The following is a 14,076-nucleotide window of genomic DNA, read 5'->3' on the forward strand; positions in this document are numbered from 1 at the left end:
ATAATAAACTAGCCAAGAACATAAGATTTAACTAACTAAATCACAATCATCACTCCAAATATTCTGTATATGCAAATACTGAAGTAATATCTGCAATACATACCAGCAAAATTGTTTGCCGAAGTCTTTCCCGTGTGTTCTGTCATAATAGTCCTTCATAGTTTGTTGTATGATCTCCCTATCCCACACATGGTCAAGATTGGATTTGTTTCTGTACCAACGCAAGGCTATCGTGTTTCCTCCCTCATCTGTCCTGAGCCCGACATGCATCGGCAGCAACACACATGTTCTTTAGGGCATTGATCAAGAAGAATAGTGCTAGACACCATTTCATAACTATGTTCAACAAATTAGGATTAAGAGCCATTAGAGAAATCTACACACAACCATCTCCTCTCTGCAAAACTCAATGCTCTCCAAGTTATAGGTAATTGGAACAATAAGAGCGTATTTCTGTGAGAGCAGGGGCTTGTGGTTTTTATACTACAAAATCTGGATTACCCTATAATAATCCTACAAGGAATACAAGACCAAATCCTTGTACAAGTATGAGTTCTATTCTCAAGCCAACAATAGAGTTTCAATCCAAACCAAAGTTGAATTAACTCTTATAAACACATTAAGACCTCTTTATACCAATATGAAATAACAATGATTATTACTAAATTGTGAGAATCACACTCATACTCTAACATTCTCCCACTTGAGTATGATTCACAACAGTAAATAATCATCTCAAATTCAATATAAAGGTGATCACATAAGTCATTCATCAACACACTAGTATATAGACACAACCAGCTTACATAAACCAAAACAATGAATTTATAATTGCCTCTGCAACACAAAATACAGATTTAACTTACAAATCACAATGTTCGGTTCATGTTCATAGCAATGTATCTAAGCTCAAGAGTAAACCAAGATGTCTACTCCCACTCATATAGCCCAAAATAAAAAATACCAACATTCTTGACAGTAGGCTCTTAAAATTATTCATAATTGTATGAATAGCACAGTTATATCAATCAACAGTTTTATCATATCACCAAATCTTTTGGATAACAAAAGCTTAACCTCACATACAACTTACCTATGCATTTTAAAGTATTGAACTTAAGAATCTTTTCTGTTACATCACATAATTAACTCAAAAGTCACAACATACTTAATTTGCACTTTGTAATTATGTGAACCAATATAGCAAAACCAAACCAATTTTGCTCCCACTTATCTAGGCCATACTTAACACAAACAAGTTAAGTATAAGTTAATATCAACTGTATTAACTATCAGTCATTGCAATACACTGAATGTCTTATCAATGTGATCAATTGCCGTAACCAATATGCAAACAGATTCCATGATCACATTCATCCAATTTGTATTTACAACAATGTGATTTTACTTGACTAGAACAAACACATAAATTGGTTTGCTCCCACTATATCAAGTTAAGTTTAGTTCCAGAAAATAGCACTAAACTTCTCATTACTTAAACAAATTAAGTAACATAAATAATTCAACCAATTGCTTCAATAAAACCATAAACTGGTTTTTAAGCATCCATATGAATTATAATGGCTGGCCTAAATACTCTTAGCCTTATGCTTACATTCGAATATATGATTCTCCCACTTAAGCATAAGCAGAATATACTGCATAGCCGATAAAGAAACCAGAGATATGAACCAATTGGTTCCCGATTCCTTACCTATTGCATAATCTCAGTTTAGTCATATACACCTAAACCATTATGCAAAACAGTCTATGTATCAAAAGATAGTCACAATCCATTCGGAATAACTTATCTCACATAAACCCAAAATCACCAGTTTCAACAATGATCAAAATCAGAATAGCAAGCACAATATTTTTGCATTCAATTTGATCTTAACTAGTACAATATCCATCGAGCAAGATCAACCAAAATTTGATAATGTCTGGATATATATCACAACAATATGTCTTGATTAAAACGAGATAATCAAGACCACTTATTTCTTCTGGAGAACTCGAAGTTCATCTTCCTCCCTATTTGTGATTTCAACCAAAGCATAATAGCGGAAGCATGCATCATATATGAAATCACAAATATATATATATATATATATATATATATATATATATATATATATATATAATAAGCATGCATCTTAAACTCGATGATTTTCACAATACAATAAGCACATGCTCTCTTATGAATTCATAAATTAAATCAATATGCATTCGGCAATGTCAATTTGTGTTGTATAAAAATATAGACAATAGCTCACATTCGCAATTTGTTTATCATCCCTGTATATGGATGAGACAAGCTAATTCTCAAAATTTATAGCTTGACCTATATAATCATACCAGTAAATTTTTTAAGGTTAAGGTCAATGCCAAAACAACTAATTAAATTTTCAATGCCATGCATTTAAGTTCAAATGATGCCATTCATCTCCCGATCAGTTTTTAGGTCTTAAAACTATATATACAAAATACCTAATAAGAGTTGGCAACAGAACATTTCGCATTGAAGTCTCACGCAATGCCATTGCATCTCAAAGATCGGTTTCAAGTCTTCAAGCCACAAAATCTAATTTGGGTCAACTAATGAAAATAAGATCATTACAAAATAAAACCCAAATTACACTGTATACAGATCCGTCATATATGCACAATAACGATTCTACCCAAAACATATCTCACATATATATGTTCATTCATCTGTTCATATATTTTCTTGTATGCATGCATCAATATGCAGAGAAACTTATGCAAGTTCTATTTGATATAGATAAAACTGTACGCCCATAATTACAACGTCTGTGCACGAATGCTATCTCCATATGGGTACAGATTTCATTCATATATGCTATTATATATAAATCACAAAACAATTGGCATCCACTTCGTATATGCATTTGTATTTATTGCTTTATAATACCTGCCGACTTGCATATTATATACAATCAAATCCATTCCAACCCAAACTTGATCTAAATCAAACTAATTGAAAATCAAGAATTGACACTAAGATGTGCATGTGTAGCTCCCCGCAATTTAAATGTATCGAGATTCATACATGAAACAATGCATACGCATGGACTCTTTAATGAAAAATAGAAGAGTATATCTAGACATACACTAATTTATTTATACAGCAAAGGATGATTCCAGACATCTCACATAAATCACAAGTTGGCATCTATAGGGATTTCGAGTTTAATCATGCCTTCACAATATATATATATATATATATATATATATATATATATATATATATAAACAAACAAGCATACTCGAAATAGCAAAAGCCCTAATTCATTATGCTCCAACTCTTCGTACTATAATCACGCATATAGGAGAACAATTAATCATGCATGAAACAGTGAACTGAGTTACCTGAATGCATCATTGGACCCATGTTCGTCAACCCGATTGCAATTCCTTGGTTCCAAATCAACGAAACAAATTATTCATCAATGCTCGAGACCCATCCATGCGGATTGCCATCACTCCCAATTCCGATGGACCTCGTACCATTGCAAATTATCGAAGTAAATCGCCATTGTTACAGACGCGCCGACCCAAAATCATCATCAAAGTGACGGCCAGAATCCATCGACACAAATTCCCATAAAAAAGACAAACCATGAACGTTAATATCTCTTAGACAAACAAAAACTTATTAATGTCATCAAACCAAGATTTCATCTTTCTTTTATCTTACTAATATTTGGTCTGTACAAGGCATATTTTATGCACATCTTTATTCATATAAAGGATTAAGAAACCACAATTACCTCAATCTTCAGACATCATAATGAACACAGCGGAAGCAATAATTCTCAAAATTAGAACTATGATGTTTAAGATAAATGTGTTTTACTAAATCTCTTTATTGATCTCCAAAGAAGCAAGCAAGAATAAGTTCACCCTTTCCCAGATTGAAGAACACGAGTTTCTCCCCTATTGGAACGATAATGGTAAAAAAAAAAAATTTAAATAATAAATCCCTAGTTTTTCTTTTACGTTGCCAGGGTCAGAAATAAAAACAAAAGGGTATTACTAAAACGACGTCGTATTATCATCGTTCTATAAAACCAATAAACAAACTTATTCTTTAACTTAATTCGCAATTAGTTTTGCAGATTGAAGGACCAGTGATTGAACTTAATTGAAAAATCCATTGGCTCTGATACCACATGTAAGAGCAACCATATAAGCTCTATAATAAACTAGCCAAGAACATAAGATTTAACTAACTAAATCACAATCATCACTCCAAATATTCTGTATATGCAAATACTGAAGTAATATCTGCAATACATACCAGCAAAACTGTTTGCCGAAGTCTTTCCCGTGTGTTCTGTCATAATAGTCCTTCATAGTTTGTTGTATGATCTCCCTATCCCACACATGGTCAAGATTGGATTTGTTTCTGTACCAACGCAAGGCTATCGTGTTTCCTCCCTCATCTGTCCTGAGCCCGACATGCATCGGCAACAACACACATGTTCTTTAGGGCATTGATCAAGAAGAATAGTGCTAGACACCATTTCATAACTATGTTCAACAAATTAGGATTAAGAGCCATTAGAGAAATCTACACACAACCATCTCCTCTCTGCAAAACTCAATGCTCTCCAAGTTATAGGTAATTGGAACAATAAGAGCGTATTTCTGTGAGAGCAGGGGCTTGTGGTTTTTATACTACAAAATCTGGATTACCCTATAATAATCCTACAAGGAATACAAGACCAAATCCTTGTACAAGTATGAGTTCTATTCTCAAGCCAACAGTAGAGTTTCAATCCAAACCAAAGTTGAATTAACTCTTATAAACACATTAAGACCTCTTTATACCAATATGAAATAACAATGATTATTACTAAATTGTGAGAATCACACTCATACTCTAACACCAGTTACAATTAAAAAATTTCTCTGAAGGAACAAGTGGGAGAGAGAGGGTATTAAGAGTGAAAAAAAGAAAGTGAGAATTTGATGAATAGGGTGGGGGTTTTTTTTTTTTTTTTTTTTTTCTTTTTGTCGAAAATCAAATATTATTAAAGATGAATTGGGATGTTTACATCAGAAGCCAAAATGTTAAACAGTCATTCTGACTGAAAGCGATTCCACATATGATACCCTCCCCCACACGTGACATAAGAAGCCACTTGATGCGCAATCCTATTACAAACACGAGAAGTAAATAAAAACTCAACAGAACTCAAGTGTTGTCGAATATGGTGAATATCCCATAGGATACCCTCCATCGCTGCCTCCGGAGCCAAGACTTCATTAAGCATCTCCACCAGGACCTTTGAATCTGTCTCCAACTGAACAACCCCGAATCCTTTGTTCCCATCAACGCCGATCTCATTGCTTCCGCTTCCGCCATCAAACTAGAGCCACATATTAAATTACCCCTACCTCCAGCACCTTGAAAGATCCCAGCAAAATCCCTGGCAACCCACCCAAAGCCACCCACACAAGTTTGCTTACACCAGGCCCCATCACAAATTCACCTTGATAGGACGAGGACCATCCGACAGTCCACCTGATGTTCAAAATTTCTAGACGATGCATGGATTTCGTCTACACGAGGACCATCTAACAACAAAAACTGAATTTAGTCAGTTGTCACAAATTTCCGAGGTGCAAAATTATCATTTTGCTCTCGATTTTGAAACGTGCATAACTTGCTAGTTATAACTCTGAACTGAGTTCCGTCTTCAGCCACGTGTTTGTACGAATGAATATTGTTCATAATTAGTTAAATAAGAGTGAAAAAGTGAAAGGAAAAATTGAGGTCCACTTGGAAGGCCTATGTGGCATTTCAAGGGCATTTTGATAATTTCACTACTACTGATAATAAAATACAATAAATCTCGGGACAGGATGTCACAATTAGTGCTCAACAATGTGATTTTTTTTTTTTGTTTCAAACTGTGCACATTTTATTTAAATGATTTTTTTTGGTTTTGGAAGTATTTTGGATAGGATAGCTTAATGGTATTATGATTTTATTGTAATGAATATTTTTCAATTGCAAAGTTTCGAGCCAATATATGGATGTCTTGCAAGTAAAATGACTCTACGAACAAACGTGTAAAAACTAAAATATCTAAAATACCCTTAAACTTAACAGATTAACAAAAGTGGGTAAAAGTGAGACAAAAAAGTTGAAAATGTCAGTTTCAAGGGGTAAAGTGAGACAAAACCAATTTTAGTGGGTAAATTGAGACTCAGTGGCAATTTCAAAGGGCATTTCAACTAATAAGCCTTAATTCAATTCTATGGCTTACTTTTTGTCATACCCATTAAAATTTCACTGATTTTACTTTGCAGTTTGAAACTAAATTTTGTCATCTAAAACTCAACTTTTTTTTGTCACTTTGTCAGTTTTCGTGGAAAAATCCGTTAAATCTCTAACTTGACATAATCAGGACCTATTTATTCCTCCTGTGATTCCATGTCATTGTCATGTATACAACATAATATCACAAAGTAGTTTAATATTTTTGGAATTGTTGTTTGCATTCTACATTTTTTACAAATATATATATATATATATATATATATTTTTTTTTTTTTAATTATAAAAAATTTGGAATACAACATTAAATTTTTAGAGGGTCAATAATAATCTCATTTTCTTTTAAATAATAATAAAAAAAAAAACGAAAACAAAAACTCAAACTCTTTCTTCTTTCCCTCCCCTATGGCATTCTGATTACAATGCCAACGACCAAAATCAACCCGTAAATTTTTTTTGTTCTCTCTCTAGTGGCGCATCTCTACCAACAAGAGCCAAGAGTAATTTGTCTTCGATGCCCACGTAGTAGTCAAATCATGGAGAGTACATTCCAACTAGAAGCCAATTTGGAAATTTGATTCCAAAAATATATCCGCTAAACCAATCATCTAGTGACTAGAAACTATGAGAATACAATCCAAAATTATCTTCATACACCTTAGCATTTGACGGTTGATAAGTACAAGCCGACGCGACCATAATATACACAAACCGGCGAACATTAGCATGTCGAGAGTTAACAATATGCCTAAAAACTACCAAGTTTACGACACATCATTCATCCAAACACTGATCCAAATACTCTAATTTTCATCAATGTCCGCCCCGAGTGACATCATCCAATCCCTTTTCCTAACCAGTGAGTTAATACTTACAATCCAAAAGCATCAAAATGCGAACCTTTCAGCCTCTTCATCTTCATCTTCGGTGAACATCTCATCTTCCTCTTCAACTTGATCTTCCTCGTCCTCATCCATCATGGCTTTGCCCCTCTCACCTTTGTCCTTCAAACCAGTGCTCAAGACCACAGTTTCTCCCCCGGACTTCTCCATATCCTTCCTCAACTTCTCCATGTTCTCCTTTCTGTGTTCCTCGTCCAAACGTTGCTTCTCTGCCCGTCTTTTGTCCAGATCAGCCCTACACAAGCAACAAATTGTGAACACTAGATCAATTATGCACATCCATATTCCGTGGCACTGTAACATATGGTGAAGAAAAGTTGGTTGCTGAAGTTCAGGCCTTACTTATAGCTGTCCATGTACTCCTCAGCACTAGCTTCAACGGCCTTAAAGAAATCCTTCATTCCAGCACCAGAAACCGCAGAAACTCCAACAGACCGCAAGTTCTTATAAAATTCATCCAGCACAAGGGAGAGGCTCTGAGCTAAATTTGAAGAGTACGAACTATCTGCACTCACTGCTGCTTGAAACGTCTCAAAATCCTCCATCCACTGCATCAACAGCAGTTTTCAAGAGAAAAATAACCAAAAACGAAAAATTATTTCATATTTAACCAAAAACGAAAAATTATTTCATATTTAATTACACACTTAAAATCAAGAAAATTTTGAGGCTTAAGTTAGTGGAGGTGAAAGTTGAGACAGCTTGGTTGTCCAGAAAGTACATTGAACTACAGTTCTTCTATATAAATTTTGATTTTTGTATCATATCAATCAAACTACTAAAATGTGGACATATAAGAATTAAAAATGGTATTCCAACTATTGAATCATAATAATATGAATAGTGAAATTAGGCTAAATTGTCAAGTAGAATTCTTGACAACAGAACCGGTTGGACAAGATCAATTCCCCTAGAAAAATAAGTTAAATAACATAAAATAACCTCCACGTTGTGTTGTGTTCTGCTCACTGTTACTCATAGACTTCTCATGACAGACTGCCTCTATAAACATTTTTTCTCCATTTTTTTACATCAATTTGGTAATTTAAACTTGAAACCTGAGTTTGAGACAGATTCCACTACTGAGCCCTAGCAATATATTCGGGAACCATCTACTGCTAATTTAGTGGGAAACCAACTCCAATTGTGGTTCCCTTAAAGCTTCCAGACCCACCAAATTCAAGTATATTCAAAGTGAGTATGTCATTGAAGTGCTTAGGTATAGGGGGGGACGACCGCCGAATTTACATCAGAAATGGGTGTCAGTCAATGTCAGCATGCTCTGTTGTGCTTGCACTCGCACACATATTACATATCTAAAGCATACCTCCAAAGCAAACTGATGTTGAGCCACATCAATCTTGTTGAATGCCAACACAAGAGGTAACCTTGTCTTGTAAAGGATACTACAAGCATAAAGCATGTTGCTCATAAAAGTAACCGGGCTAGCTGAACGAGGTGTATCTACCACGTAAGCAATTACAGTAGGAAACGTTGATGCAAATGCTTCTGTGATGATAGCACCAGAGGCAGACCAAGTGAATATCTCAATCTGACCCGGAGTATCCACAAGAACATAATCAAGCTGATGCGCTCGCTTCTCAATGACTGAAACAACCTGAAATTGGAGATCATGATTATAATTTCATTTTGAATAAGTGAGAGAAAGAGAGAATGATACAAGCCAAAGCATGAGCTACAAGAACCACTTTAATCAAACAAATCGAACCATTATTCCCAAAAATGCAATCAATGCTTATGTGGATGAGTCAAATAAAAACAAAACGGCACCAAGTCTCCTTACAAGACATCCTGAACGTTCTACAGAATGAAATTATTTAAGACAAAGATTCACAGGCAACGTTTTACCTCATCAAACTTGGTAGCAAACAAGTTGAGTGAAGTCAAAATCCCCCCATTTGGTCCAAGATTGAATTGCTGCATCACCTCCTTGTACCGAACGGTATCCCTTATGTCAATATTTGCGCCAAACGGTAAAGTCATCACAGCTGGGTCAAGGTTCATCACATAGCCACGAATGTCGGATTCACGAGTGTGTGAAACCAACTGCTGCATAAAGGTTGTCTTACCACTCCCTAATCAAAACCCACAACACATTACCATCATTCAACTTCAAGCACTCACAAATAACATAACTCCACCAAATTCAAAACCGAAATGAATCAGGTAGAACGACCACATTGCTATAATAAACAAAGAAACCCCAATTAAATTCTACGCAATTACCTGCCATGCCCACCACAATTATAATGACAGGTTTTCTCTTGAAATTGGACCCTGACTGCCCTGACGATGATTCCTCAACTTGCAGTTTCTTCATCGAATCAGTAAGTTCCTCATCTTCTTTGCCCTAATTCAGAACAAATCAAATAAATCCAAGCTTATTCCAAAAAAAAAAAAAAAAAATACCCAACTTAATTCAAACAAGTTAGAACAATGACTCACTACAAAAAATTAAATTAAAAAACCCCAGATAAGTTTGTAGTTTTAGGGTTTCTGTGCAGGAATTTAAGAGCTCAATAAACGAAACCCTAGTGCGCGAAAGAGCGAGAGAGTACCTGAATGGTGGAAGAGTCTTCGGAGTCCATGGGTATGGGCGCGCCACCTCCTTCCTCCTGCGATTTGATGTTAATTTTCTGGAAATCTGAATCGATGTCCATTCCGGCGAAGGGAATTGCTGGGTGCCACCTCTTTCCTTCCTGCGCCGCTGTGGGGTGTGGCGGGAATACGGGAGTTTATGGGAGTGCTGCGTGTGCGAAGAGAATATTTGGAGACGATTATGGGCTTTTCTATGACACTTGTACACTGCTTGAAGAAAAAAGAAAAATGGCGGTTCTCAAATGAATCTTTCTTTAGAGCATCTCACGCTATACAGAGCTGAAAAAATGATGCATATAACTTAAAAACTTCGAATCTTGTAGAAGACGAACTCAATACTAAATTGGACTGCTTGTGTGGTTTGGCCGAATTCTCTTTTTTTAGTATAAAATTATCGATATACTAAAAAAAAAAAATTTAGAGCCTAATTAAACTTTTAGGCTCTAAAATATAATCCCCTTCAATGTAGGGCTATATATCATTCACGCTTTATATGCTGCTATATATTTATTTATATAATAATTTGATTATGCAGTAATTGTTTTGTGTGTGAACTTTTCTTAAGTTGATTTTTGAAATTATCTTAAAACTTTTTTTTCTTAAGTTGTTTGCAAGCTTTCAAGTAACAAAATTGCAATATCCTTACAATTTAGGTATGTTATTTTTTTATGTTTTCGATTTAGGTCTGTAACCTAGGAGTGAGTTCAAAAAACTAAATAAAAAAATTTTGAGCCGAAAAAGAAAAAACCGAACCTTATTGGTTCGGTTTCAATTTTGAAGACTCGAAAACCGAATCGAACCGAATTCCTTTACACTTTATGAATGTATGCCCATGATGTTTCTTTTGTGAAACTTTGTTGCCAAATTTGAAACTAAGCTTAGGGCTTTTTCAAGGAGTATACTTGGTTCAATTAGGAGAGATATTTCATTGGTTATAAAGAAAAGTTTTAGAAGGCCTTGGAACTTGGAAGAACTTCTTTATTTATTTGTTTTTTGAATAGATACAGTGATCATTTTTCTTTTAATTGAGGTTGTTGATATAACTTGACCTTCCCACCTTCCCCATTTTCTTATTATTAGTCTACCAATGTCGTACCGAAACCGAACCAAACAAAATCAAACTAAAAAAAAGTTGAACCGAAAAAACCGAAAGAAAATTGAACCAATTCAGTTTGATTTTGTTCGGTACGATTTTTGCCAAAAAATGGAACCGAATGAAACCAAAACCATCCCTACTATATCCTACCAATGTCATTTCAATATATAATGTGTTTTTAATTTTGAAATTAATAAAAGTAAGCTCTTTTAGACCATCTCCAACCCTTGGGTTAAAACCTAAAATTTTTAACCTAAAAAATTTAGATTTTAACCTAGATACAATTCTTCTCATCTAACTATTATGGGTTAAATTTTTAGCCTGAGATTATTAAAGAATGAATTTATGATAACTTTTTTTCTTAAAGTAACTTTAAAAAAAAAATTATGTAGACTATCTTAATTTAATTTTATAAACATTTTAACCTAAAAATATTTAGATTCCGATAAATATTAAAAAATTACTAAACCAACATCATGAAACTCGTGGGATAGTATGAAAGAATATGAAACACATAAAATAATTTTTTTAATTACCTTAGTTGTTGGATTTAAATTTTTACCGTTGGAGTTGATCAAATTAGATCTTAGCCGTTGGATTCAATAAATTTATAAATATTAAACTAAAAAAAATACACATATATGGTGGGCCAGTCCCACTAACCTAGAGGGAATCCTAAGCTAAATTTGCCCCATAAATGAGTTTTAGGTTTTAACTCATATTCGCTCCAAGGGTTGGACCGTTGGAGTAAGTTTAAAACCTAAAATTTGAATTTTGCCACAAAGGTTAGAGTAGGTCTTAGTAAAATAGCTTATATCATTTTATGTTATTATTAAACATACAGATAAAATGAAAGACAAAGAAACTCAACGAGAATCACTGCTATATAAACTTGACTTGGCAAGATGATCAGCCACTCCATTACAATTCCGCGGAATATACGAAATATTACACTCTTATAACTCGAAAACGAGCTCCTTAATATCAGAAGCAACAAACGCGAGACCTGAAAAATCCATTGTCCTTCCATTGCAGGCGGCCACAGCCTCCAAACAGTCAGATTCCACTTGTAACCTGCTCAAATTGCAAGCAGCTCCACTTGAAATCTCCACACCCCAGCGGCCCAGAAAGCACCCTCCCCCACCATGGATCACAGCCCCCGCACCCCCGACTACTTCTCAAACGAACAAGAATTAAATATAGTATATATAGCTAAGACAAATTATTGATTATCAAGGTAACATGATTTTTTTCAAATACATCAAAGCAAACGCCTGGCAATTGCTGCAGCCATGCTACTAAGGTCATGGACAACTTTGTTCTCAACGGTCACCGGTGATTTGCTTAAAATTCCTTTTCACATGCTTCAGCCGCACCGGCAGCGTCGTTCAAGCCTTGCTCTGCAAACTTAGGGGTTACCCTACTTAAAACCTTGACTAGCTTCTGCGACATCAGCTACCAGAATTATATGGTAGAAGGTAGCGCAAGATTTTAAAGGTGGGGCACTGGGGCTCTGCTTAAGCAGCTCGCTAAATCTATTCCCGGCGTCAGTTGCCATAGCCTTGGCCATGTCAACTGTGATGAACCCTAAGCCGGTCACATTTGCTTTTGCGCTTCGAGGGTCCAATTTGAGAGAAGAGACGCAGAGATTGTAGTTTGGTGTTTTGTTTGCAGGTTTGGTCGATTAGATTGGCATCCATTGGACAGGTCACAGCCCTACTGCAATGGCTTAGGGGAAGAAAGATTAGAACTAGACATGCTAGTTGGATAAGCCATGTTGAGTACCTCATTTTCGCAAGACAAAAAATGGTTTGAGAAGTTTGTCGTTGCTTATGTAACTAGGCCCGTTTGATTCGCGTGAAGGAATTGATGGGAAATCAAGTGCGAAATTTGGTCAGTCATGTAAATGGCACCTCATTATAACAACTAATTGTGAATGAATATACATTAGAGTTGTCGTGTACGCATATTTATTCGTCTCTGAATTTGATAATATTAAAAGCGCATTCATTTATTTTTCATTTCTAATATCAAATTTAATGGTAAGTGACTATGATTTGTGTAAAACAAGAATATAAGACGCAAATGTATATTGCAACTTTTCCTTTTAGGATAATTTACCCGAAAAAAGTTTGCAAGCTTTGTAATAACATGTCTCCACCCTCCTCCATTACCAATATGAATGATTGGTAAATGGGGATGTCAGCTTTATATAGTGATGATCTTTTTCATTTTAGTAAAATTCCAATTCTTTGTTGGCAAATGTGGAATGATAGAAATAATTTTATTTTTAAACAAATTATACCTCATCCAACTCACTGTCTGATGGCAACATATACAATTGGTAAAGAGTTCTTGAAGGCTAATTTGAAACAAAAACCAAGGAACACTAAGATCTCAAGCAACACCATTAGTTGGAAAGCACATGTTGCAGCCTTTTATAAGCTCAATTTTGATGGGTCGGTCGAGGGCGCTTCTGTTGCTATGGGTTTTATAATCAGAAATCATCGGAGGCAACCTTCTCTCGTGGGTGCTCGACAACTTGGACCAAACATTATCACCATGGCTGAAGCTCAGGCTCTCTGGGATGCCTTGGCTTTGGCCAAATAACGTCAAATCAGAAGAATTGTGATGGAAGGTGACTCGAAGGTTGTGTCATTGATGCAATTCCATGGAGAATTAGGTCCATTGTTGAGGACATTAAACGACTTGCCTCATCATTCGAGCTGATAGAATGAAATCATGTATATAGGGAAGTAAACTTCACAGAGGACGCCATCACTTCTCTTGGGCATAATTGTACAAATTCATATATTTGGGATGGTTGTGTTCCTACCCAAGCAAAAAAAAAAAAAAAAAAAAAAAACTCTCTTGTATGATTCTTGAGGCCTTGGGTGTCTTCGAGATTTCTTTTTATTTTAATCTTCTTTCTTCCTCAAAAAACAAAAAAAAACCCACGTGATATGCACATTACAAACAAATTATCATAAATAATGTGGGTTAAATTCACCTTTGGTAAGAATCAAATATAAGACATTTCAATTACAAGTAAAACATAATACTACTAGACCGTATTACTAAGTGGCGAAACGTTAACCAAGGTCGGCTTTCAAGATTTTCACCGGCCGCGTAAAGTAATACAAGCC

At 35.2% G+C, this 14,076-nt stretch overlaps 1 protein-coding gene and 1 pseudogene across 1 annotated transcript; both read right to left on the reverse strand.

The window, feature by feature from the left end:
* Nucleotides 1-6,868: 6,868 nt before the first annotated feature.
* Nucleotides 6,869-10,130, reverse strand: LOC137731867 (GPN-loop GTPase QQT2-like). The gene is made up of 6 exons (XM_068471109.1): nucleotides 9,795-10,130; nucleotides 9,463-9,586; nucleotides 9,085-9,311; nucleotides 8,543-8,833; nucleotides 7,558-7,763; nucleotides 6,869-7,450 (listed from the first exon to the last, which is right to left on the reverse strand). Exons 1-6 carry the CDS (start codon nucleotides 9,894-9,896, stop codon nucleotides 7,201-7,203), a joined length of 1,200 nt encoding a protein of 399 aa, XP_068327210.1. The 5' UTR covers nucleotides 9,897-10,130; the 3' UTR covers nucleotides 6,869-7,200.
* A 1,756-nt stretch (nucleotides 10,131-11,886) lies between these two features.
* LOC137732645 (cell wall / vacuolar inhibitor of fructosidase 1-like) lies at nucleotides 11,887-12,720 on the reverse strand (annotated as a pseudogene).
* Nucleotides 12,721-14,076: the final 1,356 nt, after the last annotated feature.

The sequence above is a fragment of the Pyrus communis genome, chromosome 4 (genome assembly GCF_963583255.1).
Source record: "Pyrus communis chromosome 4, drPyrComm1.1, whole genome shotgun sequence".
Taxonomy (NCBI): Eukaryota; Viridiplantae; Streptophyta; class Magnoliopsida; order Rosales; family Rosaceae; genus Pyrus; species Pyrus communis.

Bases quoted from the DNA above. Each gene is read 5' to 3' on its own strand.
- LOC137731867 (XM_068471109.1), bottom strand. From the start codon at position 9,896: ATGGACATCGATTCAGATTTCCAGAAAATTAACATCAAATCGCAGGAG. The intron at 9,312-9,462 runs GTAATTGCGTAG...GGTTTTGATTAG, and splicing joins AATTGTGGTGGGCATGGCAG to GGAGTGGTAAGACAACCTTT. The intron at 7,764-8,542 runs GTATGCTTTAGA...CTGTTGATGCAG, and splicing joins AACATCAGTTTGCTTTGGAG to TGGATGGAGGATTTTGAGAC.